We start from the raw sequence: 26384 nt of genomic DNA on the forward strand, positions 1-26384 counted from the left end.
GAGGGGAGGAGGAAGAGGAGGAGGAGGAGGAAGAGGAGGAGGGTGAGCGCTCGGGTCGGGCTCCTTAGCGGTGTATTGTGGGATGTGCGGCTACTGGGAGCCGAGCCTCCGCCGCCAGCCGCCTCCCGGGCAGCAGCAGCAGCAGCAGCAGCGGCGGCGGCAGCAGCTCCGGGCCCGGCAGCCGCGGCGGCGGTGCCCCCCCGTCCCGGCCCCCAGTCCGGCCGCCCCGGCCTCGGCTCCCGCGGGGGACACCATGTACTGGCTGGCGGCGCAGGGAGGCCGGCGCCCGGCGGGGATGTAAGCGCGGCTCGGGGAGGGAGAGGCCGCGGCCGGCAGCCGGGCAGCCCGAGCCCCCGGCCCCGGCCCCGGCCCCGGCCGAGCGAGCGGGCGGGCGGGCGGGCGGCGCCAGGCCTGCCGCGAGCCCCGCGCCCGAGCCGGGCCGAGCGAGCGAGCGAGCGAGCGCCACGCCGGGCGGCCGGGCGGGCACCATGGGCCGGAGCCCGCGTCCTCCGGGCGCCCCGGGCACCGCCAGCCCGCACCCGGGGCCCCCGGGAGCCCCTCGCAGCCGCCCCGAGACGGTGGCCGAGCGGGCGGGCGCCTAATTCTCCCGGAAGGGTTATTCTCTCGCTCCATTCTTATTTTGGGGGGAGCCAGCGAGACAGCTCCTTTTGGGGCGCGCTGGTAAGGTGGGAGGGGGTGGGGGCCGGACGATTGGATTCTCTCGCGTGTGTGTAGAAGCGGCCGCCGCCGCCGCCGCGGCTGAGACGACAACAACTTGCTCGTTTTCAGGTTGGGTTAACGGCATGGAGAACAGTCACCCCCCCCACCACCACCACCAGCAGCCCCCGCCGCAGCCCGGCCCTTCGGGCGAGAGGAGGAACCACCATTGGAGAAGTTACAAGTTGATGATTGACCCGGCTCTGAAAAAGGGGCATCATAAACTGTACCGCTACGATGGGCAGCATTTCAGCCTGGCGGTGAGTAGCCGGCGCGCCTCCCCGCCGCCCCCACCCACCCCAGCCCTGCCCGGGGAGAGGGGTCCGAGCGGCCCGGGGACCCCCGCCCGACCACTGGGCCAACTGTCAGCCGGGGCCCCAGCCCTGGAGTTTGACAAGCGCCTGGAGAAGGGGGGTCTGCCCCTGCCCCCGGGGAGTGGGTCCAGCCCTCCCATTCCGCCCCCAATTCCTCCCCACAGATGTCCAGCAACCGCCCGGTGGATATCGTCGAAGATCCTCGGGTCGTCGGGATCTGGACCAAAAACAAGGAGCTGGAGCTGTCGGTGCCCAAATTCAAGGTAGGACCCCTCCCCCTCCCCACTCCGCGAGTTCGAAAATAACGCCAGTCCTGACCGAGCCCAGCCGGATTCTGAGTTCCCGCCGTCCGGGCCGGGGAAGTTTTGGCGGGGAGGGGGAGATGGCTGCGAGAGGGTGTCCCTTCCAAGCCTACTGTAAACACTCGGTGAAACTGTAATCAAGGCGCTGATACAGTGTCCTGCCCGCCCAGCTGGGGGCTCCGGGTCTCCACCTGGCTCCTGCCAGCCGGGGGACTCAGCCCCGGGACCCGCCCCCCTTCCCAGCCTTCTGGCTTTACGGGGACAGCTTCCTAGCCCCAGGGGTCGCCCCTGACCCGGCAGCAGGGAGAGGAGGCCAGAATGGGGGGTGGGGAAAGAGAAACTGTTTCTTTTTCCCCTTTCCTTTCGAACCCAGAGGACTTCCACGTTCCAAACGATTTAATCCTCCGCTTCCCGGGCCCGCCCGCGTGCATTTTTTTTTTTCCAAAAAAATTTTTTTTTTAATTTTTTACCCTTCATTGTTTTCAACGGGCGGGCGAGTGGGGAAATGTTGTTTTTCCTTCGGTTTCAATGTTCTCCAAACTCCCTTCCCCCTCGTCCCCTGCCAGATCGATGAGTTCTACGTGGGCCCGGTGCCTCCGAAGCAGGTGACATTTGCCAAGCTGAATGATAACATCCGCGAAAACTTCCTGAGGGACATGTGCAAGAAGTATGGGGAGGTGGAGGAGGTGGAGATTTTGTACAACCCCAAGACCAAGAAGCACTTGGGCATTGCCAAGGTGGTCTTTGCCACGGTCAGGGGGGCCAAGGAGGCGGTTCAGCACTTGCACAGCACTTCGGTCATGGGCAATATCATCCACGTGGAGCTGGACACCAAAGGTGAGTGGAGGCCTGCTCTGGACTGCCCACTGCTGAGCAGCCGCAAGACCTGTCCCTGTGACCCCTTTCCCCCCTAGGGCCCCTCCTGCAGTGTTGGGGACCCCCTCACTCTTCCTTGTGTGCCCCCCTACAGCTGTATTTTTCCCCCTCCTGAGGGTAGAGTCACGTGGAGCTAAATGTGTTGTCTGTTGCTAGGAGACAAGCTATAATTTACCAAATGTGCCAGTCCTTGGCCACTGCACCCCTAGGGACCACCCGGAGGCTTCCCCACTGCCGACACCCCTGTGGGCCCCTCTCTGAGCCCTGGTGGCCTGGGTTTAGACAGTCCCCAGTGTTGCCAACTGTGTTAGGGGAGGAGGCAGGGTTTGTTTATTTGTGGGGGGCTGAGGGAGAGCCAGCAAGATGCCTTTAAATACATGAAGAATAGGTCCCTCAACTAAAGAGAGAGTCCTCTAAGGACCCAGGGTGCCCCTTCCCCGTGGAACTGGGAGCCAATCTGGGCCCAGAGTGTGGTTTCATTGATACTGTTCCGATTAGAGCGGATGCTCTGGGTGCTCAAGGGTTGACACTGTGTCTTCCCTCCTCTCTCTTAAAGAGACAGCACCACCTCCCATGCACCGGAATCTCACTCTGTGCTCACTCTGAGCGGCTGCTGGGAGAGTCTGGGCTAGTCAGGCTGGGGAGGCCATCCCTCCCACCCTCAGGGTCCTGGGAGGCTCCTCCTGGATGCTGGCTGGAGGGGCTCGCAGGCCTCCAGGGCATCCCTGGGGTTTGCCTGTGGCCTCTCTAGGGAAGTTCTCACTGATATAGAAGAAGGTGCGGGTGCGCTGAGGACCAGCCAGCCCTGTGACTGGGCAGATGCTGTTGGGTCCAGAGCCCCTGGGGGTCCCCTGGGAGACCCTGCCTGGGAGGGCTTAGGTAGGTGGCTTCCAGGGGTTTTGTGAGCATGAGGTTTAGGGGCAACCAGGGCGCACGAAACCCAAGACAGGAAAATCTAACCCTTTCTTTTTTGTCTTTAATAATGAATACATATTGACTGAGTCTCTAAGACCTTGCTGGGGGTTGTGGAAGGACGCTGGTCCTGGGTAGGCAAGGTTATCCACAAACTCTTCAAGCCTGTCCCTAGTTCTGAGCCTCCTGAGGGCACAACCCAGGTTCCTGGCCAAGCCCCAGCCCCTTGACCCCCCTTCTCTAGTTTCTCAATCTCTGCGGGGGGTGGGGAGGGATGGACCCTTTCAAATCTATGTATTCCTTGGGCGGCTGCCATCAGCTCTTACCAAAATTTCATTTCTGCAAAAAAAAAAGAGGGGAGCTCTCAGAGACTGCCAACTAAGTTTGTATTTCAAGAAAGAGACCGGTAAAGTGTAAAGAGTCGCTCAAGGAATGTGTCTCCTTTGCATATGTATGCAGCTGCCTCAGCGGGCTCTATAAATATCGATAATCTGGGGCCCCCTGGTCTGTAGAGGCCTCTGTCTGCTGGGGTGGAGGGTTACCAGACAGGGTGCAGTGGGCCCCGGCGAGCTGGGGAGCCTGGGTGGAGGAGGAGGCGTGTGGAGTTCACAGTAATGTCGTACCAGAGTGTGTTTTACAAACTTTGCTGGTCACCTGGCCCCAGAGAGTTAACAAGAAACTGTCGCCTGTGTCAGTCTCCTCTCCCCTTGGTACAGGGCCCTGGCTGTTAAATGGGAAGGTGAAGGGACAGGGAAGACCTGACTCACTCTTTGGGTGCCATGGCCAGGTGACAGGAAGGGGGTTTGTGTTGCAGGTGGCATTTCTGTATTTGGGGGAGTCCCAGCCCCACGAGGCATCAAATTCTGAATCTCAGGATCAGACAAATCATACAGTTTATTTAGCAGCTTCGTTGAACAGGTGGGACTCTTGCGTGAGGTACAAAGAGAGATGGGAAGCTGGTCAGGGTCACACAGCTTCCCCAGGCTTGGGGTCTCAGGGACCCACAAGGATGCCAACCTGCGGGGGCTGCCCCATCCTGAGCCTTGCTGAGTCCTCCCTCCCTTCCCTTTCCACAGGGGAAACCCGCATGCGGTTCTATGAACTGTTGGTCACGGGCCGATACACACCCCAGACCCTCCCAGTGGGTGAGCTGGACGCTGTCTCTCCCATCGTGAATGAGACCCTGCAGGTGGGTTTATGGCTGTCAGTCGTGTCGTTGTGTTGTTCCCCGCTGCCCCACCATCTCCAGCTTTGGACACCAGGGTCTGGGAGGGAAAGGAGCCTGGCCACACGCACCACAGGTTCCAGTATGGTCTAAAAGCCCAGACTGCCCAAGCTCTCGCCGAGCACAGGCCCCCAGCCCTGCCCCTGCACGGGCTGGGATTCCCACAAGACCCAGAGCCCCCCTGGGGCCTGCTTTCCACATTGATACTGAAACATTGCTGTGTCCAGGGTCCTGGTGTCTGATGTCCTGTGCACACCTCTACCCCTGTGCACCCCTCTAGCCCTGTCCCCAGAGAGCAGAGTTCAGGTCCCTCCTTCCACAGCAAGACAATTCCTTTCCCAACCACTGCCTCCCAGGACACTCACCTAGACCAGTCTTTCCTGGGGAGCTCTTCATCCCAGTGTCAACCCCCGCACCCCCCCCCCCCCCCCCGCACGCCCCCCCAGTAACTATTCCAGAGTGAAGAGTCTGCTTACTTTCAGTCAGCTGGGTTGTTTATTAGGCACTTGTACCATGTCACACTATTTAAATCCTAAGACATCAAGACTGGGGGGACAAGGCCCTTGGCCACCCCTCATTCCTAAAACCACAGGCAGCTATCTCCACCTGGAAAGTTTTTGATTTCTGACAACCTGAGGCAGGAAGGAAATCCCAATTCAAACCAAGATGTCAAGGTCTTATCTTTTCTCTGCTTCAGGGATTAGGAAAAACCCTCAAGGGGTTTTTCCTCTGAGGATAACTGGCTACCCCAAGATTAGAAAAACGTTAAGACCATCAGACACTCCTCTTTAATCTCCCCCACCCCTTCCTTTCACCATACTGTAGTTCTACAGCAACCAGTTTGGCTCTGAGCTCCCCAGCAGCCAGAGTGAGAAGGGAAAACAGCCCCATTCCGCTGCATGTCTTCCCCCCAATGATCTCACATCTCTCTCTCTCTCTCTCTCTTTCTCTCTCTCTAGCTGTCAGATGCCCTGAAGCGCCTTAAGGATGGTGGCCTATCTGCAGGCTGTGGCTCTGGCTCATCCTCTGTCACCCCCAATAGTGGTGGGACACCCTTCTCCCAGGACACTGCTTACTCCAGCTGCCGCCTGGACACGCCCAACTCCTACGGACAGGGCACGCCGCTCACCCCGCGCCTGGGTACCCCCTTCTCGCAGGACTCCAGCTACTCTAGCCGCCAGCCCACACCCTCCTACCTCTTCAGCCAGGACCCCGCAGCGACCTTCAAGGCCCGGCGCCACGAGAGCAAGTTCACGGATGCCTACAACCGCCGCCATGAGCATCATTATGTCCACAACTCTTCTGCAGTCACCGCGGTGGCAGGGGCCACAGCCGCCTTCAGGGGCTCTGTGGACCTCCCGTTTGGGGCAGTTGGCAGCAGTGGGGGCAGCGGTGGCCCTCCATTCAAGGCCCAGCCACAGGATCCAGTCACATTTGCCCACACTCCACCGCCTGCCCCAGCAGCCTCTGCTCCTGGAGTCACGTTCAAGTCGGCTTTCTCTCCATATCAGACCCCTGTGCCCCCTTTCCCCCCACCTCCTGAGGAGCCCACCGCCACAACCCCCTTTGGGGCCCGTGACAGCGGGGAGTTCCGGAGAGCACCTGCGCCCCCGCCTCTGCCCCCCACTGAGCCCCTGACCAAGGAGAAGCCAGGCACGCCTCCCGGCCCACCGCCCCCTGATGCCAACAGCATGGAGCTGGGCGGCCGGCCGACCTTCGGCTGGAGTCCTGAGCCCTGTGACAGTCCTGGCACGCCTACGCTGGAGTCATCGCCTGCAGGGCCGGAGAAGCCCCACGACAGCCTGGACTCCCGCATCGAGATGCTGCTGAAGGAGCAGCGCACCAAGCTGCCCTTCCTTCGGGAGCAGGACTCGGACACGGAGCTGCAGATGGAGGGCAGCCCCATCTCGTCGTCCTCCTCCCAGCTCTCCCCACTGGCCACCTTTGGCACTAACTCCCAGCTGGGCTTTCGAGGGCCCACACCACCTTCCTCACGCCCCTCCAGCACCGGCCTGGAGGATATCAGCCCCACACCACTGCCTGACTCGGATGAGGATGATGAGGTTGACCTGGGCCTGGGGCTCCGGCCCCCACCGGAGCCAGGACCCCCAGACCCGACCAGTCTTCTGGGCCAGACAACTGAGGTGGCCTTGGACCTGGCTGGAGACAGGACCCCAACCTCAGAGAAGATGGATGAGGTACCACCGTGTTTGTCCATCTCTGTCTGGGATTGGTTTTATCTGTCTTGAATCTCCCTCTTTCCCCCTTTGAAACGTTATCCCCTTAGGATAACTAGCTAAGACACAGAAGCAACAGGGCTAGAGCAGGCAAAATACCAGATCAAAAATAAAAAGAGGATGCAAAAAGCACCAGGGGCTGTGATTGAGCAGCTGATTTGGCTTTGAGCTCCCTAGCAGCTATGGAGAGAAGGGAAACATGACCTAGTTCTCTTGCCCTCCTTGTTAGGTATGGGAAGTCATGACTTTTCCTAGGGATAAATTCCGACTTGAGCTTCTTTGGTAGGAGTTTGCTGAGACCCCAGAGAGTATGGGCTGCAGGTTCTGGGCCTCCTTCTCTGTTGGGTGGCTGGGGGGTGATCAAGGCTGGTCCTGATGCTCATGCAGATTTGGGGAGAGGCATTAGCCAGAGCGCTCTCCTGAGCTCGGTCAGGTCGGAGCTCTGGAGCACTGTCTCCTAGAACCTGGTGCTCTCTGAAGAGGGGGCAAACCGTAGTGGGCAGGGAGGGCACTGAAGTTTTCCTTTTCCCTCTGCCCCTGGTTCCAGGAGTGAAGGAGTTAAGGGCTAGCCCAGGGGGAGGGCCAGGGACAGAAGCCGGCAAAGTTGACCACCCTGTACCCTCTCCTCACCCCAGGATCCTCCACCTCCAGGTTGGAGTAGGGGCACTGTGTGCCACATTGCCATGGGGGGGATTAGGTCATCTTCCTTGGCTCTGCTCCTCCTCCCTCCTGGTCCAGGCACCTGCAGTGGCCCTCCTGGAGACCTGAGCTGGAACCTGTGGGCCCGGCAGGCATGAGCAGCCAGGGGCTTAGACAGAGCTCTGTGTCCTGTGGGCAGCAGGGCGGAGGGTCCCCCCTTCCCAGGCCCTTTGATCAGGCCGGTTTGGCTGCCTCAGGGAGGAACAGAGAGGAACCTGTCCTGCCCCGGAGGGGACCGCAGGTGGCTGGGGCTCCAAGGGGCCTCCAGGCCGTTCTAGGGAAGTGGTTTCTGGCGCCAAGGGGACCAGGCAGGGGGAGTTGACAGGTGTGCAGAGGTAGGGGGCTGCTGGCCCTGCCATCCTCCCGTCTTCCCTCCCTCTCAGTTCCCTGGGGTTAAGGATGTTTACCATCCTGACCGACTGGCCTAGGGCTGGGAAGCCCAGAGTAGCCAGAGGGAATGGGCTCTCGCCGTGTCACTATAGGGAAGGGGAGACTGAGGCCCAGGGATCTGGGGTCGGGGATGCCCCAGGACATTAGCCCAGGGAAGCCGGGGAGTACTTCTAACTTCCAGGCTGGCCCTCGGGAGCCCCCTGCTGGCGGTCGGGAGAGCAGCACCCGGGCTCCTCGGGACCGAGCCGGGAGGGAGTCCCAGTCCCCGCTGAAGACTCCGGGAGAGCAGCGGGAGGCGGGTGGGAGACTGACGGGACGGACGGACCTTGGAGGGTGGAGAGAGAGAGTCCCATTCTTCACTGAGGCTGTTGGTGAAAAGTTCAGGCTCCCGTCCTTGAGCCTCGAGTCCTAGCTCTGTCACTTACTAGTTGGGCGACCTTGGGGAAGGCACTTTCCCTGTCTGAATCTCAGTTTCGTCGTCTGTGAAATGGGACGGTGACAGCACCTGCCTACCACCCTCACCTGCCTACCACCGTCTCGGCCTAAGGGCGGGCCGCAGGGGGCGCTCCAGGCTGGGCTGGGGGGGGGGGCGGCGCTTCCCGCGGCTGCTCCGGGCCTGGGCGGAGGGCGGGGCCGGCCGGCTGGAGCCCGGGGCTCCCCGTGATTGGCTGGCCGCGGTGCCGGCTTAACCCTCTGCGCGCTGCGCCCGCTCGCCCGGCTGTCAGGACTCATCTCCGGGGGCTGTCCCTGAATGTCAGGCTGAGCCTGCCAGTCCCTCCCTCAGTCTGGCGTGGGGACCCCCAAGAGGGAGAGAGAGTGGGTGTGTCCGTAGAGGGGACCTAGCAAAATGCAGAGCCTCCTGCTGCTGCCGAAGGGTTGGAGGGTCCTATTCCTCTTCGCTGCGCCCCTCTGATGCCCTTGGAGTCCTCCCTCACCTGTAAACCTGACCTCTGACCTTGCAGCCTGCACAGACCCCGCCCCCTCAGCCTTTAAAGGCTCTCCTGTCTCTTAACACCGGACAGAGGCTGTGATCCTCAGCTGCGCTCACCCTGGGCAGGGCCTAAGCTACCTCCTCGCCTCTTGTCCTGACACAAGAGCCTGGGGGTGGCCTGTCCTCCTCTCCCTACCCCTGCTCCTCTTCCCTCCACCTCCACCACGTGGACCAATGCCTCCCTCCAGTTCCAGGCCTGTGCATCCAGCTCCCCGAAGCCCCATGTCCCAAGGCAAAGGGGCCCTTGCCCATTTCAGAGCCGGGGTCATGCTTGACTCCTCCCCTGGTCACCTGGTACCACATCCCTGGATTTGGACAACAGCCCCCTTAACCCTCACTGAGCAGGTGTCCTAGGTTTTGAGTCCTGGCCCCGTTTCTGACTGGCTGTGATTTCCTGCTCTTTGAGTGTGTTTCCTCATCTGTCAGAAGGATCGGAGTGAAACCCCATCTTGTGAGGTTTTGGTGCAGATAAGAAAAGAGACATTGATGAGACATTGTATGCCTGCCACACTCAGCCCCACACTGGACCACACTAAGCGAGCGTGCAGTTATGAGACTAGATGAAAAGAGTAATTAAGGAAGAATAAAGACACATCTCCAATTTATGCACCTTTGGTACTGCTAACCCCACTTGCTCCAGTGTCACCTCCTTTGGGCCCTCTCTGCTGCAGTGAGGACAACAGGCCAACTGGGAACACAGGCTGGGGAGCCACTTTCTGGTTCAAATCCTGGCTCCATCTCTTAATGGCTGTGTAGGCTTGGACAAGTTTCTTTTCTTTTTTTTTTCCCCTGAGGAAGATTCGCCCTGAGCTCATCCATTCCAATCTTCCTCTGTTTTTGAGTATGTGGGCCACCAGCACAGCGTGGCTGCCAACAGCAGTGTAGGTCCATGCCCAGGAACCGAACTTGGGCCACTGAAGCACAGAGCACTGAACTTAACCACTAGGCCACTGGGGCTGGCCCTGGCAAATTTCTTAAGGTCTCTGTATTCCAGTTTTGTCATCCATAAAAATGGAGAGAGCAGACCTACTTTGTAGAGTTGCTCTGAGGATTAGCTGAGTTAATATATGTAAAATGCTTAGAAAGGTGCCTGGCACACAGGAAGTGCTATAAGGGTGTTAACTAATAGTATTATCTTTTCTGAATACAAACTGAAACAGAATCTCTCAGATTGAGACAGCATCTCTTTCCTCCTTCATGCCGCATCTCCCTTCCCGGGTTTTCTTTTTCTCTGTGGTGGACTGTATATTTCACACCTTTATCCTGGTTGTCCTCTGCCTCTTCCCTCTAGAAGTTTAACTCCAAGAGAGCATGGATTTCATCTGTCTTGTTCACCACTGTGTCCCTAGCACCTGGAATGGTGTGCCTGCCACACAGCAGGTGCCAAGTAAATGTTTGTTGAATGAATGAATGAATGAATGAATCTTTATAATTACCCCACGAGGCAGGTAATATGATGCCATTATGCAAATGGAGAAACTGAGACTCAGAGAGGTTAAATGACTTGTCCAAGGCCACAGGGCTGGGAAGGGAGGGGACAAGGATCAGAATGGCAGAATCCATGTTGCTCGCTAGTCTTACAGAAAGCTTCTCCAACTTTCTGGGGCTCAGAAGGGGGCTTTGGGAGCCTGCGTGGCCTCCCAGGCTCACCCTCACTGCTCTCTCCTTGCTTTCACCACAGGGCCAGCAGTCCTCGGGTGAGGACATGGAGATCTCGGATGATGAGATGCCCTCGGCCCCCATCACCAGCGCTGACTGCCCCAAGCCCATGGTGGTGACCCCAGGGTCGGCGGCTGTGGCAGCCCCCTCTGTGCTGGCTCCGACCCTGCCACTGCCCCCACCCCCTGGCTTCCCACCACTGCCTCCACCCCCGCCACCGCCCCCACCGCAGCCTGGTTTCCCCATGCCCCCACCTCTGCCCCCACCACCGCCCCCACCACCCCCAGCCCACCCAGCCGTGACAGTGCCCCCACCACCCTTGCCAGCACCACCACCTGGTGTCCCACCCCCGCCCATCCTGCCGCCGCTGCCGCCTTTCCCGCCGGGGCTGTTTCCCGTGATGCAGGTGGACATGAGCCACGTGTTGGGTGGCCAGTGGGGCGGCATGCCCATGTCCTTCCAGATGCAGACGCAGATGCTGAGCCGTCTGATGACAGGCCAGGGTGCCTGCCCCTATCCTCCCTTCATGGCTGCCGCGGCCGCCGCTGCCTCGGCTGGGCTGCAGTTCGTCAACCTGCCGCCTTACCGGGGCCCCTTCTCCCTGAGCAACACTGGCCCAGGCCGCGGGCAGCCCTGGCCACCCCTGCCCAAGTTTGACCCATCAGTGCCGCCACCAGGCTATGTGCCACGCCAGGAGGACCCACACAAGGCCACTGTGGATGGCGTCCTGCTCGTGGTGCTCAAAGAACTCAAGGCCATCATGAAGCGTGACCTGAACCGCAAGATGGTGGAGGTGGTGGCCTTCCGGGCCTTCGACGAGTGGTGGGATAAGAAGGAACGGATGGCCAAGGTGGGTGGGTGGACGCGGGCACCCTGGGTGGCGGGTGGGTGTGAGGCAGGAACCCAGCTGGGCACCCCTTCTACTCCCAAGGCACTTCTGCCACCCACACCCCCAAAATAGGATAGTGTAATATTATTTTGTGAAACTTGTGTTTCGATGATACGAATGTATCTACAATGTTTCTTCTGGATTCCGATTTCTAAAGGGCCAAAGCCACTGTTCTGATGTAGGTAGCTGTAGTGGCCCACTTTGCAGGTGAGGAAATTGAGGGTCAGTGAGGCAGAGTGGAGTACTGGGGCCATCCACTGGAGTGGTGGGCACAAAGTGTGGCCAGGTACACAGAAAGGAAGTGCCCAGTACCGTGCAACTGTCACTATCAGCAGAAGGCAGGCTGCTCAGGGAGAGCCACCCCACAAGGTCACAGCAGCCCTGTAACCATGGTGACGCTCCCCTCCTCTCTCGCACCCCAGGCCTCACTGACCCCTGTGAAGTCCGGCGAGCACAAGGATGAGGACAGGCCGAAGCCCAAGGACCGCATCGCCTCGTGCCTGCTGGAGTCATGGGGCAAGGGCGAGGGCCTGGGCTACGAGGGCCTGGGCCTGGGCATTGGGCTGCGCGGGGCCATCCGGCTGCCCTCCTTCAAGGTCAAGAGGAAGGAGCCACCAGACACAGCGTCGTCTGGCGACCAGAAGCGGCTGCGGCCCTCCACCTCTGTGGATGAGGAAGATGAAGGTTTGTGTGCCCACCCCTTCCTCCATGTCTTCTCCTTCCATGTTCCTCCTGCCCAGCTCTGACACCCTGCCTCCCACAGAATCCGAGCGTGAGCGGGACCGGGATATGGCAGACGCCCCCTGTGAGCTCGCCAAGCGAGACCCCAAGGGTGTGGGCGTGCGGCGGCGGCCGGCCCGGCCACTGGAGCTGGACAGTGGAGGGGAGGAGGACGAGAAGGAGTCATTGTCAGTGTCCTCTTCTTCATCGGCATCCTCATCCTCGGGATCCTCGACCACCTCACCCTCGTCCTCAGCCTCTGACAAAGAGGAGCGGGAAAGCACCGAGGAGGAAGAGGAGGGGGAGGAGGAGGAGGAGGAGGAGGAGGAAGGCCCCAGGAGCCAGGTCTCCTCCTCCTCGACCTCATCCGCATCAGATAAGGTACCATTCAGGCTGAGGAGGCCTGGGGTGCTGGGCCAGGTGAGGGGGCCCAGGCCCTTCACCCAGCCTCCCCATCCCTCCCCCCAGGATGACGACGACGAAGACAGTGATGACCGGGATGAGTCTGAGAATGATGAAGACACAGCCCTGTCAGGGGCGAGTGAGAAGGAAGAAGGGGACTCGGACGGAGGTGAGTGGGGCAGGCTGTGCACCTGGCCCGGCCCAGAGTCCCTCTGCAGAGGGCAGAGTCGGAACAATAGTTAGCGATACATTTGGGGCAAAATTTCTTGCCTTTGAAATGTGAACTCATTAACACACACGTGACATGCTGTATAATTCCTTTTATATGAAATGCCCAGAACAGCTCAATCCATAGAGACAGGAAGCAGATTAGTGGTTGCTTGGGGCAAGGGATGGGGGTAGAGTGGTGATAGCTAAAGGGGATGGGTTTCTTCTTGAACTGATGAAAATATTTTGGAGCTAAATAGAGGTATTGGTTGTACACATTGTGAGTGTACTAAATACCATTGATTGTTTACTGTAAAATGGTCAGTTTAATGTTATGTGGATTTCACCTCAATTTAAAAACATGACAAGTAGTTAGCACACGCATGCACACATTCCCCGACTTATCCGAGGGCCATATTCAGCCCAGGTGCCACCAGTTTGAGACCTTTGGTAAAGCATCTGGCTGGGGCACAGCAGATAACGAGAGGGCCCCTGCCTGTGTCCCCACCCAGAGGAGACAGTGAGCATCGCCACCTCTAAGGCTGAAGCTGGGTCCTCCAGCGAGAGCTCTGAGTCCTCTGAGTTCGAATCAAGCTCTGAGTCCTCGTCATCCTCAGAGGATGAAGAAGAGGTGGAAGCAGAGGAAGAGGAGGAAGAGGAGGAGGAGGAGGAGGAAGAGGAGGCAGCTGCAGATGAGAGCATGGCTCCCACTGCACCTGACGAGGACTTTGAGGAGGACGTGGCCATGGGGGCGCCCGCCATGGAGTCCTTGGGCACGGAAGAGGAGGTGGACATTGAGGCTGAGGACAAAGCCCCCGAGGAGCAGACCCCCATGCTGGAGGAGCCCTCCTTGCCTGTGGGTGTCGAGGAGCTGGCGAGCTGCCAGGAGCCCCCTGAGGAGCCGCACCTGAACCAGGAGGCGGCCAGGCTGCTGTCTCCAGAGCCCCCTGTTGGAGAGGTGGAGACCCGGCCCCTGCCATCCCCAGGGCCCTCTCCAGGTAACACCTGCAGCCCATGTGAGGGTCGTGGGGAGGGAGGCGGGAATGAGGGCCTCCGTCAGAATGAGCCTAGGCTCCTTTGGGTAAATCACCTAACCTTCCTAAGCTTCAGTTTCCTCATCTGTCAGATGGGGTCAGTGGACAGCGCCCCCCTCATGAGGCCGTGAGGGAGGGCAGGGTAAGGTGACACAATGTGCGAGCACTGAACCTGGCCCGTGTTGATGGTGTCCACTGCCGGTACCACTCCTCTCTGCCAGTGTTTCCCCACTAGTTCAGTTCTTGGACCATCAGTCCCACGAGATGCTCCCCAAAAGGGGGGTGGGTGTGTGCAGTCGTTTTAGTGATGAGCCCCGGGGGAGCTGGGCCAGGCGAGAGGGGCTGCGGACACTGCACCCTCCACCATCTCAGTGGAGCTGCACAGAGCACCTAAAAGGCTCTGACAGCGCCGGCCAGGAGAACTTCCTGTGGTGATGGAAGCATTCTCTCTCTGCCCTGTCCAACACCATAGCCACTAGACACACTGTGGCTATGAGCACTTGAAATGTGGCAAGTGCTACTGTGGAGCTGAATTAGTAATGCTAGTTAACTTCAACTAATTTAAACTTACATAGCCGCATGTGCTTACTCCATACCTCTAATAAGACCGTCAGGAAAGAAACCTGTTGTATTTTGTTTAATTGCGTCATTTGGCTGCTGAACAACAGGTCTTTGAATATTGTCACAAGTATTTATCACGCCTCTGTCGTGGCCCCAGTTCTCTTGTTCTGGGCACTGACAATTGGGCCAAACAGACAAGTGTCTGCCCTCGGAGAGCTTGCATTCCAGGGGGTAGGGTGACAGGACAGCAGATAGGTTAGAATATGTGTTATAGGACAATGGAGATAAAGGCCAAGAGAAAACCTTAAAGCCTCTGCCAAGTCCTGCAGGAAGGAGACCTGTTGAATTTTATTTGATCACAGACCCCATCTTCTTGGTCTATGGGGCATTCCCTGTTCACAGGAACTCCCTTCTAAAGACCCAGTGTCAAAAGCTAGCAATCATGTCTCCTGCATCTTTGATTTATTCCACCAACATTTACCAAGCACCTACTGTGTGCCTGACACTGGCCTAGGCGCTGTCCTTGAGTGGTTTAGCTAGAGGGGGACAGTCCCCATACTCACAGAACCCCAGGGGACTCAGAGGGCTATGAGTCGGTCGGGTGTCAAGCGCACAGTAGGGCAGCATAGACAGAGCACTGAACAATGTTAGAATCCAGTAATAACGGCCTGGTTTTCGCCCACCTCTATGCAGAGGACAAGCTGGAAGTGGAGCCCGAGCCCCCTGCACTGCTCTCCTTACCCCTGCAGCCACCATTGCCGCCCCCTCGACCACCCCGGCCGCCTAGCCCACCACCGGAGCCCGAGACCCCGGACGCCCCACAGCCCCCTGTCCCTCTGGAACCTCCCCCAGAGGACCAGCCCCCACGTACTCCAGGCCTCTGTGGCAGCCTGGCCAAGTCGCAGAGCACAGAGACGGTGCCGGCCACGCCAAGCGGGGAACCCCCACTGTCAGGGGGTAGCAGCGGCCTGTCACTGAGCTCCCCACAGGTGCCTGGCAGCCCCTTCTCCTACCCAGCCCAGTCCCCCAGCCTGAGCAGCGGGGGCCTCCCAAGGACACCTGGCCGGGACTTCAGCTTCACGCCCACCTTCCCCGAGCCCGGTGGGCCCATCCTCCTGCCCGTCTGCCCACTCCCCGCTGGCCGGCGCGATGAGCGGGCTGGCCCCCTGGCCTCCCCGGTGCTCCTGGAGACCGGCCTGCCGCTCCCTCTGCCCTTGCCCCTGCCCCTGCCCCTGGCATTGCCGGTCCCGGTCCTGCGGGCCCAGACTCGGGCCCCAACCCAGCTGCCACCCTTGCTGCCTGCCCCGCTGGCCCCCTGCCCACCCCCCATCAAGAGGAAGCCGGGCCGGCCCCGGCGATCCCCACCGGCTGTGCTCTCCTTGGATGGGCCCTTGGTCCGGCCACCAGGAGGGGCCGCCCTCGGCAGGGACCTTCTGCTCCTGCCAGGGCAGCCGCAGACCCCTGTCTTCCCTAGCACCCGAGACCCCCGGGCTGTGACCCTGGACTTCCGGAACGCGGGGATCCCGGCCCCCCCACCACCCCTGCCCCCCCAGCCTCCCCCACCCCCACCTCCACCACCTGTTGAGCCCACCAAGCTGCCCTTTAAGGAGCTAGAGAACCAGTGGCCCTCTGAGGCCATCCCTCCGGGTCCCCGTGGGCGCGATGAAGTCACTGAGGAGTTCATGGAACTGGCCAAGATGCGGGGACCCTGGCGCCGGCCGCCTAAGAAGCGCCACGAGGACCTGGTAGGCTCAGCCTCACCGGAGCTCTCGCCACCACAACCCCTCTTCCGGCCCCGCTCTGAGTTTGAGGAGATGACCATCCTGTATGACATCTGGAACGGTGGCATCGACGAGGAGGACATCCGCTTCCTGTGCGTCACCTACGAGCGGCTGCTGCAGCAGGACAACGGCATGGACTGGCTCAATGACACGCTCTGGGTCTACCATCCCTATATCCTGCCAGGCGGGGCGGGGGTCCACACCTCCTAGGATGCAGGAGCCCTCACCCACCTCTTGGGCCCCATCTCCCACAGTAGCATGAGTCACTGTCACCTATGGAGCAATGTCTGTGGGCCGGCGCTCTGCCAGGCTCCATACAGGATCATCACACGCACTTTACACACACCCTCTATGCCAGGCCCATCTCGCCCCCAGAATTAGCAGGTCTTAGGGCCGAATGTAACGATGTGACTGTACAGCATGTCGGTAGCAGAGGCTGACTGAGGGCTCACACTTCCTGGCCCCCCAGTCGCCTAATTTAATCTTCACAGCAGCCCAGTGAGGTAGGGACTAGTATTACTCCCATTTTACATGTAAAGAAACTGAGTCTCAGAGAGGTTAAATGACCTGCCCAAAGTCACACAGCTATGAAATAGCAGAGCTGAGATTTGAACTCAGGCAAAGCTGGCTCCAGGATCTGGGCTCTTAGCCATGATGCTGCCCTGATGGTTATTACCACAAGCCTGTGAGTTTGGAGCTGTCATTATCCCTTTGGTACCAAACTAATTTACTGAGCACCTACTCTGTGTCAGAAACTCTGCTAAGCAGCCTGAGCAGATGTAATCAGAGAGGCATCATTATTACTCCAATTTGCAAATGAGGAAACTGAGGCAAAAAGTGGATAAGAAACACACCCAGGGCCTTGCATCTAGGTGCCCCTGACAGAGTTCTGACCATCAGCAGAGTCGGCCAGTGGGCAGCTGCATGCAGGCGGCGTAGGTGTGGGTGGTGGGGCTTGGCATCCTTACCCTCTGGGAGATTGGTCTGAGGGTGGAGAGGCCAGGACTGGGGGATGGGTCTCCAGAAGGATCTCCCAAATGTCCGTGTGGCCCTTGACCCACACCCACCCACCAGCCTCTCTTCAGCTAAGAAAAAGAAACGAGACGATGGCATCCGCGAGCACGTGACCGGCTGCGCCCGCAGCGAGGGTTTCTACACCATCGACAAGAAGGACAAGCTCAGATACCTCAACAGCAGCCGCGCCAGCACCGACGAGCCCCCTGCAGACACCCAGGTACTGCCATCAGGTGCCCAGACCCCGGAGCCTCCCTGGCTGAGCAGTGAGTGGGCGCCTCCTGGGGGGGGTACCAGGCACTGTGAGGGGCTTTGGAGCCAGAGGGGCCGGCACATGGAGGGTGTTACTCACCTGGGTGCTCGGGGTGAGGGTGGGCAGTGGAGAACCTCCAAAGGGTTTTAATTGAGCACGTGAGCAGGGTTGAGTTGCATCTGCAGAAGGTTCATTAGTTCCTTTTTAAATTCAGCAAATGTCTATTGAGCACCTGCTGTGTTCCCGGCCTGTCCTGGGGCTGCAGCCTCAAACAAGGCAAATCCTTTCTTCATGGAAATTATGTTTTAGTGGGAGACTGGAAATAAGGGAATAGACAAACACAGAATTCAGGTGGAGAGCAAGCTATGGAGAACACAGCAGAGGAGGTTAGGAATTGGTAAGTCAGAAGGGGTCAGAGAAGGGGACGTCTGAGCCAGACTTGAATAAAGTAAAGAAGCAAGCCATGTGGATAACTAGGAGAGACTGCAGAGAAGTAGAAAAAGTCTTCAACAAAAAATTAAAACAGGAGGGGGGCTCACTAACTCTAGTAGGTCACACACAGAACAACATGTGCAAAGGCCCTGAGGCAGGGAAGGGCTCAGTGGTGTGAAAAAAGCAAAGGCTAGTCACAGCCAGAGAGAGAGAGAGAAGAGGTCCTCAGGGCCCCAGAGGCTGTGGTTTGTATTCTGTGTGTGACGGCAAGCCACAGGAGGGTTTTGAGAGGGGGTGACAGTGATGCGGTTCAGGCTGTGGTTTCCAAAGCTCACATTGGCTGCTGTGTAGACCGTTGACTGCAGGGGTCCAGAGGGAAGGCTCTGACACAGTCGCTACAGTTTCCAGTGCAGGGGTGCAGATAGGTTGGACTTAGGTGGCCATGAGGACAAAAATGGGTGCGTTTGGAAGAATATCAGAAATATTAGAATATTAGGAAGTCTAATGGACAGGACAGGCTGAATTGGGTACAGGAGACAAGGGAATTGGGGATGCCACTGGGTCTGGCCTTGGCGACTGGGTAGCTGGACCAGTGCTGAGGTGGGAAGGAAGGTGGCACCTTCACTTTGGGACAGCTTGAGTTTTGGGGTTTGGACCATCCAGGCAGTGAGGTCTGGCAGACTGGTAGATCTATGGGTACACTATAGAACTTGGGAGGGGCACTTCCGGGCCAGGGACCTGAATTTAGGCATCATGAGGATAGAAATGTTAATCAAAGGCCACAGCAGGGACAAGCGCACGCAGGGAGAGCATCTGGGGAGGAGGGAAGCGCCAGGCGTTCATGGCTGGGGCAGAGGGCGATGGAGCCCGAGAGAGGGAAGAGATGCTCCATGTCCAGGAAGGAGCCGTGATTTTGAATGTCCGGCGAAGTCAGAGAGGGTCAAGGTAGACAGACACCACCATCTTCTGTCCAAGAAGCAGAGATGCTTCCAAATCTTCCAGCTGAGATGGGGAAAGACGGCAAGAGTGTGAAGGGAAAGCTGTGTCGTTTTCAAGACTGGAGGGACCTGAGCACGTTCAGATTCTGATGGGAAGGACCAAGCTAGAGGAGAAGTGACAGTTAGGGACAAGAGAGGCACAGATCCGGCCAGAGCAAGAAAGCTGGGAAGTTAGGGCGACAGAGACCCAGAGTTAGGTTGGGGGCGCCAAGGATGTGATGGGGACATGGGTACTGTAGTGAGTGGACCAGCTCCCGCGGGCAGCGCCCCCTTCCTCTGATGTGTCACCGCCATCCTCGGCAGGGCATGAGCATCCCGGCGCAGCCTCACGCCTCCACTCGGGCGGGCTCAGAGCGGCGTTCGGAGCAGCGCCGCCTGTTGTCCTCCTTCACTGGCAGCTGTGACAGTGACCTGCTCAAGTTCAACCAGCTCAAGGTGAGGCCAGGCCCCACCCGGGGTGGCAGCGGGACCTGAGATCAGGGCTCTCACCCCTCATCTCCTTCTCTCCCCCAGTTCCGCAAGAAGAAGCTCAAATTCTGCAAGAGCCACATTCACGACTGGGGCCTGTTCGCCATGGAGCCCATCGCAGCTGACGAGATGGTCATCGAGTATGTGGGCCAGAACATCCGCCAGGTAGGTGCTGTGTGGCAGGACGGGCGTCAGGGCAGGGACGGGTGGCCCGGCCCAGACTGAGGGCTTTTCCTGGCCAGGTGATCGCCGACATGCGGGAGAAACGTTATGAGGATGAGGGCATTGGTAGCAGCTACATGTTCCGGGTGGACCACGACACCATCATTGACGCCACCAAGTGCGGCAACTTCGCGCGCTTCATTAACCACAGCTGCAACGTGAGTGACCAGCAAGGGGCGGCCACTGCCCCTGCCATTGTGCCAGGAGGACCTAGGAGCTCCTGGCACAGGAACCAGTGTGGCCTCCTTCCTAAGCTCAGGGTCGACCAAGGGTGGTAGGGAGTGAGGGTGGGGTGTGAGGCTTTGTACAAGGAGCCCTTCTCTGAGCTTCAGTTTTCTCATCTGTAAAATGGGCATCATGAGATTCAAGGTGCTCAGAAGTGGTCTGTTCAGTTAACGGTTACAGCGTTCCTTCTCTGCGCTGGGCTTTTCTATGCCCCAGTTGTTTGGGCTCAGCCCTCAGAGAGCTTACGTCCTAGGGCAGTGCTGTCCAGTAGAACTTTCTGCACTAGTGGCAATGCTCTGTGTCTGTGCGGTCCACTATGTAGTACTAGTCACATGTGGGGCTGAGCCCCTGCAATGTGGCCAGCGCACCTAAGGAACTGAGTTTTTAATTTCAATTAACTTAAATAGTCACATGTGGCTAGTGGTGGCTGTGGTGGACAGGGCAGGGTTGCAGGGTGTGGTGGGCATTGATGACAAGGTGGTTCTCACGCTGAAGACAGACACAAGGATCTTCAAACAGGAGGCAGGCTAGTTCCAGGACAAGTACCCCCAACCCTGGGTTCGAGTCTTGGATTGCTACTTACTGAGCAACCGTAGGCTTGTACTTCATGTCTCAGTGCCCCAGTTTCCTAGTCTGTAAAACAGGGATGACAACAGTCCTCCTTGTAGATTGTTGGGAGGACCAGGTGGGTCACTGCCTATGGGCCCTTTGAGTGTATTGACAGCAGGTGCTTAGTACGCGCCAGCTTGCATAATTGTGACTTGATCATCCCCGGGGCCCGTAGGGGCTATGCTATGAGATCTGAGGGATAAGGGGAATCACCCAGGCGAAGCAGTGAGTGGGGCAAGCGTTCTGTTCAAAGGCCCTGGGGCAGGGAGCGAGAACACCTGTTTGAGGGACAGCAAGGGGGGCAGTGGGGATGGAGTAGGGGGTAACAGGGCACAGTGAAAGGATGGGGTGGCCAAGTCACTCAGCCCTGTAGGTAGAGCAGAGAAGTTTCTCTAAGAGCCAAGGCAGGCCACTGGAAGGTTTCGAGCCAAGGGCGTACAGGATCTGCTGTCCCTTTGGGGAGATTCCCCTGGCTGCTGGGTCAGGCATAGATTGTTTCAGAGCACAGAGAGGCAGTGGGAGCTGCTGTAGTCCAGGAGAGCAATGAGGGGGTGCCTGACCGTCTCCAGAGCTCAGAAGTGGGGCCTGGGCTAGAAATATAAACTTGGGAGTCACTGGCAGGATGAATGGAAATCGAAGCCTAGGAAGTAATTGGTGATTAGGACCATCATCATCATCCTTATTTAATATCAGGCAAGAGGTCCTTGCACCCAGAGGGGAACCGAGGCCTTGAGCAGGTGGCCAGTGGGCAAGGGGGTCACGCAGCAAGTAAGTCAGGCCTTGAGCTTGGGGCTCAGTTGAGTTTTGGGGGACACGGTGTGGGAGGGCCTGGGTGGGGTCCCAGGTGGGGTCCCAGGTGGGTCGCGTGCTCACCCTCCCCTCCCGCCTCGCCCACAGCCCAACTGCTACGCCAAGGTGATCACAGTGGAGTCACAGAAGAAGATCGTTATCTACTCGAAGCAGCACATCAACGTCAATGAGGAGATCACCTACGACTACAAGTTCCCCATCGAGGACGTCAAGATCCCCTGCCTGTGCGGCTCTGAGAACTGCCGGGGGACCCTCAACTAGGCCCGGTGCCCAGCAGAAGGATGTCAGCTGCCACCCCGGGGCTCCCGAGCGTGGACCCCACGGCCCCGGGGCCTGGCCCCACCTCCCACCCCCATTTCAGGTGCTGTCCTCTACCCAGTGGCCATGTCAGGGCCTGGCGCCCCCAACACTACCCCCAGGACCCCCGCAGCTCCAGCCCCTCGAGGGGAAAGGGCTCCTCTGTCTCTCTCGTTTTTAAAAAAAGCTCCTTTCAGGATTTTTCTTTAGTTCCAACATAAACGTCTCTCTGCCTCTGTGTCTCTCTCCCTGGCTCTCCCCCTTTCTCCACCTCTGTCCGTCTGTCTGTCTGTCTCTTCTCTAGCCTTTTCATCAGCCTCTTCCCATGAATGCTGCTACGTTGTTTTGTCTCCTCTTTAGTTTCTTCCTTGTCATAAGAAAAGACATTTTAACCGTTGAAATGTGAAGGCAGAATCAGAGAGCGGGGACCCCCAGCGGGGGCTGCAGAGGCCTCGGGTCAATGGCGAGTGGGCCCACGTGCCGGAACCCCAGCCAGGGCGCTGGGCCTGGTGCTGCAGCGAGGAGCGGGGCCTGGCTGGGTGGCTTTGACCTCAGAACACTACGCAAAGCCCCCCTCTCTGCTGGCAGCCTCAGCGAGGAGAGGACCCCCTTGCCTGACCCCTACCTGTTCCTTCCCCAGCAGCCTTGGGGGCACCATTTCCCGGAGCAGACCCTGGTAGAGCCAAGCTGGTCCCAGGCAGGAATGTTCCCTCCGGGCTCTCCCTGCCACCCCACACCCCGCCAGCCCCCAAATCTTGGGTTCAATGTTTACTTTCTCATTCGAATGCCAGCAACGAGGGAGCCTCCTGGAGGCCCCAGTGCAGGCGAAGGGCGCTGGGAAGGGTTGTCTACTCTCTCCTGCCCTCACCTTCACCGGGCGGAGGACGGCCTCCCAGGGCCGGCGGGGCCCCCAGTCCCGCCACTACGGGTGTCTGACCTGATGCATGTGGCATTTTTTGTTTATAAGCTTCACCCACCCGCTCGCCCCCAGCCCACACCCCAGCTCACCCTGCCAGCAGCCTCCTCACCCCAAGAAGTCAAGAGCATATTTATTTTCAGAATGAGATTATTTCTCCCAGAGAAAGGAAAATCTTGGAAAAGATTTTAAAACTCAGATCTAAGTTTCACAGGTTTTTTTTTTTTCAGTCCTTTTTACCCCCCTCCCATCATGCTCTTCAGGGTGTATCTCCATGAATTTTTTTTCTTGTGCGTGTATAAAATCAAAACGAAGGGAAAAAATAGGTTTTTGAAGTTCAGAACCAACTTCTGTATATAGGCTGCCATAACGGACTTTTTCTCGGGAACATTGTTTCTTGTAGAAACATGTGGGAAGACTTTTTTGCTCATTTCTTTGTACTTCCAGAACACCTACAAACACACACACACACACACACAGGCAAGTCCCCTGCACCCCAGAAAGCAGAGCAGGCATGTAAATAATTTATGGAAAGTGACTGTTGTGACCAGGAGTCATCCTCACCAAGACGGGAGAGCTCCCGGTGGGGCCGCCCCACCCTGCGGACGCAGGCCCGGAGCCTCTGGTATCTCAGCTTGTGTCAAGCTTGTTATCATGTAAATTCTGTACAAAGAATTGTTATTTTTCTCTTTTTTTGTCGTTGGTGGTTTTGTTGTGTTTTTTTTTCCTCCACCCCATGCCCTCTCTGTTTGAGACTGTGCCCACCGATTTCAAGGTGGACGAAATCGGTGGCATTAAGACGCAGAGTGGGGACCTGGGCACAGCGGCGACCTTCTCTTCCGTTTGCGGTTTTCTGCCTAATTGTGCAACTGAGGAAATATTTATTTTTCACATGAGGAAATGCGTAGTGTGTAGAGACGGCTGATTAAGTTACTCGAGCATCCCCCAAGGGGCTGTCTGCATTCTCTCCCCTCCCACCAAGAAAGAAGTGGAGGGGGGATGGGAGGACACCAGGGGCCAGGGGCCAGGGGCCAGCCTCACGCCTCACCCTGGCCTCACCTTGCCCAATGGGCGAGGGGCTGGGCCCTCCCCATCCCCAGGAAACCCCACCCCACCCTTGAAATGGTTTGCCATATCCAGAAATGTGTTGACTCATTTTTCTTTCAATGCCTTCATTTTCACTGAACAAATCTTTGCTTTTGAAGAGTTGGGGGTTTCTGCTTTTCTTTTCCTTGTCCTTCCCTCCCTCCCTCTCTCCTCCGCAAAGAAAAGAACCCATAAGTTTTAGGGATGTTTGTGCGTATAGACTCTGTCATCCGTATGTAACTTGTTTTGAAGAGAAGTGTTTCCGTTGTGGGTGTGTCTTGCTGTAAATATTTGTTCATATTTTTGTGAATTCAATACTATGTACCATTGTATTATAGTAACTTTTATAAAGCAAACCATAAATATACTGACTTTTCTTACAGATACGCCGTCTCTCTTGCTCTCCTCTCTCTCCCTCTCTCCCTCTTTTCTTTCTATTGGGAGCTCGCCCTGCTCTCGTGGAGGGTGGGCTGGCTGGGTTCAGGGGGTGCAAGGAGCTAGGTGAGGTGTGATCCACTCAGACCAGCAGTTCTTAAACTCTGAGCCTGTAGGTGGATTCTGTGAACTGGGCCAAGTTATGGTCAGACTAGACCTTCCACAGCTTTTAAATTTTCCCTCCAGAACGTTTCTTAAAACCTTAGGTATCTAACACTGCTAATGGTCTGCAATTAAGGAAACAAGATCAAATATCCTATTGGCTTCACTTGAAGAGCTTGGAAAGGTGGTACCTCAAAAATGTTTAACACTTAAGGAGACATCGCTGTGGTCGCATTTGAGGGCAGAGAGGGATGATAAAATAGGCACAAGTTGAGAAGAATTCCATGCATGTGGCGTTTGCAGTATTCCAGAGGTTCTGTGCCCTGGAAGGTCTCCACTCTGGCCGATCTGGGGATGGGGTAACTAGGGGGCCCACAGAGAGCTTGTTAGACCACGTCCACTCATCCCCGAGAAGGACAGACTCACAACCTCAGCAAAAAGCAGCTTGACTGAAAAAATGCTGCACCTCACTTCTTACTAGAAAAATGCAAATTGTACCATGATATCATTTCCCCGGTCAGGTGGCAAATATCAGAAATTGGAAAACACCCAGTGTTGGTGAGTATGTGGCGGGGGGCACTCAGGCACCGTCGGTAGGAGCATAAATAGCTGCAACCCTGAGGAGGAAAAATGAGCTGTTCACAATCAGTACTTAAAATGCACAAAAACTCTTGGCTGAAATGCTCCACTGCCAGGAATTGAGCCTGACAGCCACAAGCAGGCAACAGTACAAGAATGTTCTTTGCAACCTCACTTGTGAGCAAAGAAATGAAGGCAGGGTAGATGTCCACTAGCGCTGGGCTGTTTTTCACAATTGTACTTCTGAACAGCTGAACACCACTGAAGGTGGATTCGTGGGAACAGAAAAAGAGCTGAGGGTCTGGCAAGGCCAGGAAAGAGAAGGTAGAGGCAGCTGCTGACCATTTGTTTGTTCATTCAACCAATATTTATTGAGCACCACTATGTGCCAGATACTCCTCTAGACACTGGGGATGCAGGAACAGAGAAAACACACTCCCTGTCTTCATGGTGATTGTGTTCTTGTGGGTGAGCCAGACAAACATGAAGAACAAATGCTATAGTAGGGAGAAAAATAGCTACGAGAAGAGGGTGTCAGTTGGGAGGGGAGTGAAATTTTAAAGAATGTGGTCAGGAAAGTCCACTTAACTGACATGTGAACAAAACTCAGAGGAGATAAGGAAGTCAGCCCTGCAGACAGCTGGGGGAAGGGTATCCCAGGCAGAAGGAGCAAGCTGTGCAAAGGCCCTGAGGCAGAAGCCCACCCGGTGTACGTGAGGACCAGCAAGGGGGCCCGTGTGGCTGCAGCTGTGAGGGAAAGGAGGAGTACAGGAAATGAGGTCTGAGAGGTACTGAGTTGGGGAGTGAGGGAGGCAGATGCTATAAGGCATTGCAGGGCAGCATGAGGACAACCCAGGGGGTCCAGCCCAAGGCACACAAGGGAAACACATCCAAGTTGGAGTTTCCTTCAACTTCCCTCTCAAACCTGCTCCTCTGCTTCTCTTCCTAGCCCCCACTCATCATGGCTGCTGTGGGTGACCTAAGCTCAAAACCCGGAAGCCCTGGCCTTCTCCTTTTCTCTCAGCTACCAAGTTAGATGGTCTCCTCCCATATTCTTCAAATCCATCCACCTCTCCGTCTGCCCCTCCTCAGTCCCACAGGATAAGTCCTTCCTTCATTGGTTCTGCTGTGGGCACCAGAAAGGGAGTCCCAACTTGAGACATCTACATGCACAGGGCAGACCAGGGTGAGGTGAGAGATTCCAGGTACACTTGGGCAAGAGCCCTTCACCCAGGCCCCTCTGCAAAAATAAGAGCACACACAGCACTGACACTGTGCCAGCCACTGTTTTTTCATTTTTGGTGAGGAAGATTCGCTCTGAGCTAACATCTCTTGCCAATCTTCCTATTTTCTTTTTTTCACTCGAGGAAGATCAGCCATGAGCTAACATCCTTGCCAATCTCCCTTTATTTTATATGTGGGATGCGCCACAGCATGGCTTGGCAAGCAGTATAGGTCCACACCTGAGATCTGAACCTGTGAACCTGGGCCACTGAAGCAGTGTAGGCCAGGCTTAACCATTATGCCATAGGGCCAGTTCAACCCAGGCACTGTTTTAAACATCTTTGATATTAAACTCACAGCGCTAGGAGGTGAGTATTAATTATCATCCCCATTTAACAGATGTGGAAAATTGAGGCACTGAGAGGTCAAGTAGCTTGCCCAAGTTCACACAACTGGCAAGTGGCTGATCTGGAGTGTGAACCCAGGCAGTCTGGCTCTCTAGTCCGTGCTCAGCTGATGCAAATCTGCTCTGCTCATGTCCCATCTAAAGAGGCACCCACTGCTTGGCACCAGCTGATTGTTGCTGGATAGGAAGGCAAGCCCAGAATTGCCTGATAGTTCCAAGAAGAACCAGAATCCTAGAATTCGTATGTGAAATATTTCAATTTTCTGAAAAGTTGAGTCAAATTTGTTTAAAAGCAAGCAGACAGAATAAAACACATCTGTGAGCCAGATTTGGCCCATGAACCACCAGTTTGCAACCTCTTGGGGTACAGAATTCCCCTTCTTTGCATAAGC

The 26384-nt window shown here is 57.1% G+C and overlaps 1 protein-coding gene across 1 annotated transcript; it reads left to right on the forward strand.

The window, feature by feature from the left end:
- The first annotated feature begins 81 nt into the window (after positions 1-81).
- On the forward strand, positions 82-23630 carry SETD1B (SET domain containing 1B, histone lysine methyltransferase). Its single transcript, XM_023647204.2, has 17 exons — positions 82-297; positions 790-977; positions 1196-1294; positions 1900-2170; positions 4198-4310; positions 5306-6544; positions 10345-11172; positions 11634-11895; positions 11975-12312; positions 12400-12502; positions 13053-13538; positions 14829-16088; positions 16984-17150; positions 18917-19048; positions 19127-19246; positions 19324-19461; positions 21035-23630. The coding sequence occupies exons 2-17, from the start codon at positions 804-806 to the stop codon at positions 21206-21208; spliced, it is 5904 nt and encodes a 1967-aa protein (XP_023502972.1). The 5' UTR covers positions 82-297; positions 790-803; the 3' UTR covers positions 21209-23630.
- The last annotated feature ends 2754 nt before the right edge of the window (positions 23631-26384 follow it).

The sequence above is a fragment of the Equus caballus genome, chromosome 8 (assembly GCF_041296265.1).
Source record: "Equus caballus isolate H_3958 breed thoroughbred chromosome 8, TB-T2T, whole genome shotgun sequence".
Lineage (NCBI taxonomy): Eukaryota > Metazoa > Chordata > Mammalia > Perissodactyla > Equidae > Equus > Equus caballus.

Coding starts and splice junctions, on each gene's coding strand:
- SETD1B (XM_023647204.2), top strand. CDS start 804: ATGGAGAACAGTCACCCCCCCCACCACCACCACCAGCAGCCCCCGCCG. Junction 2,171..4,197: donor CGTGGAGCTGGACACCAAAG/GTGAGTGGAGGC, acceptor CCCTTTCCACAG/GGGAAACCCGCATGCGGTTC. Junction 4,311..5,305: donor TCGTGAATGAGACCCTGCAG/GTGGGTTTATGG, acceptor CTCTCTCTCTAG/CTGTCAGATGCCCTGAAGCG.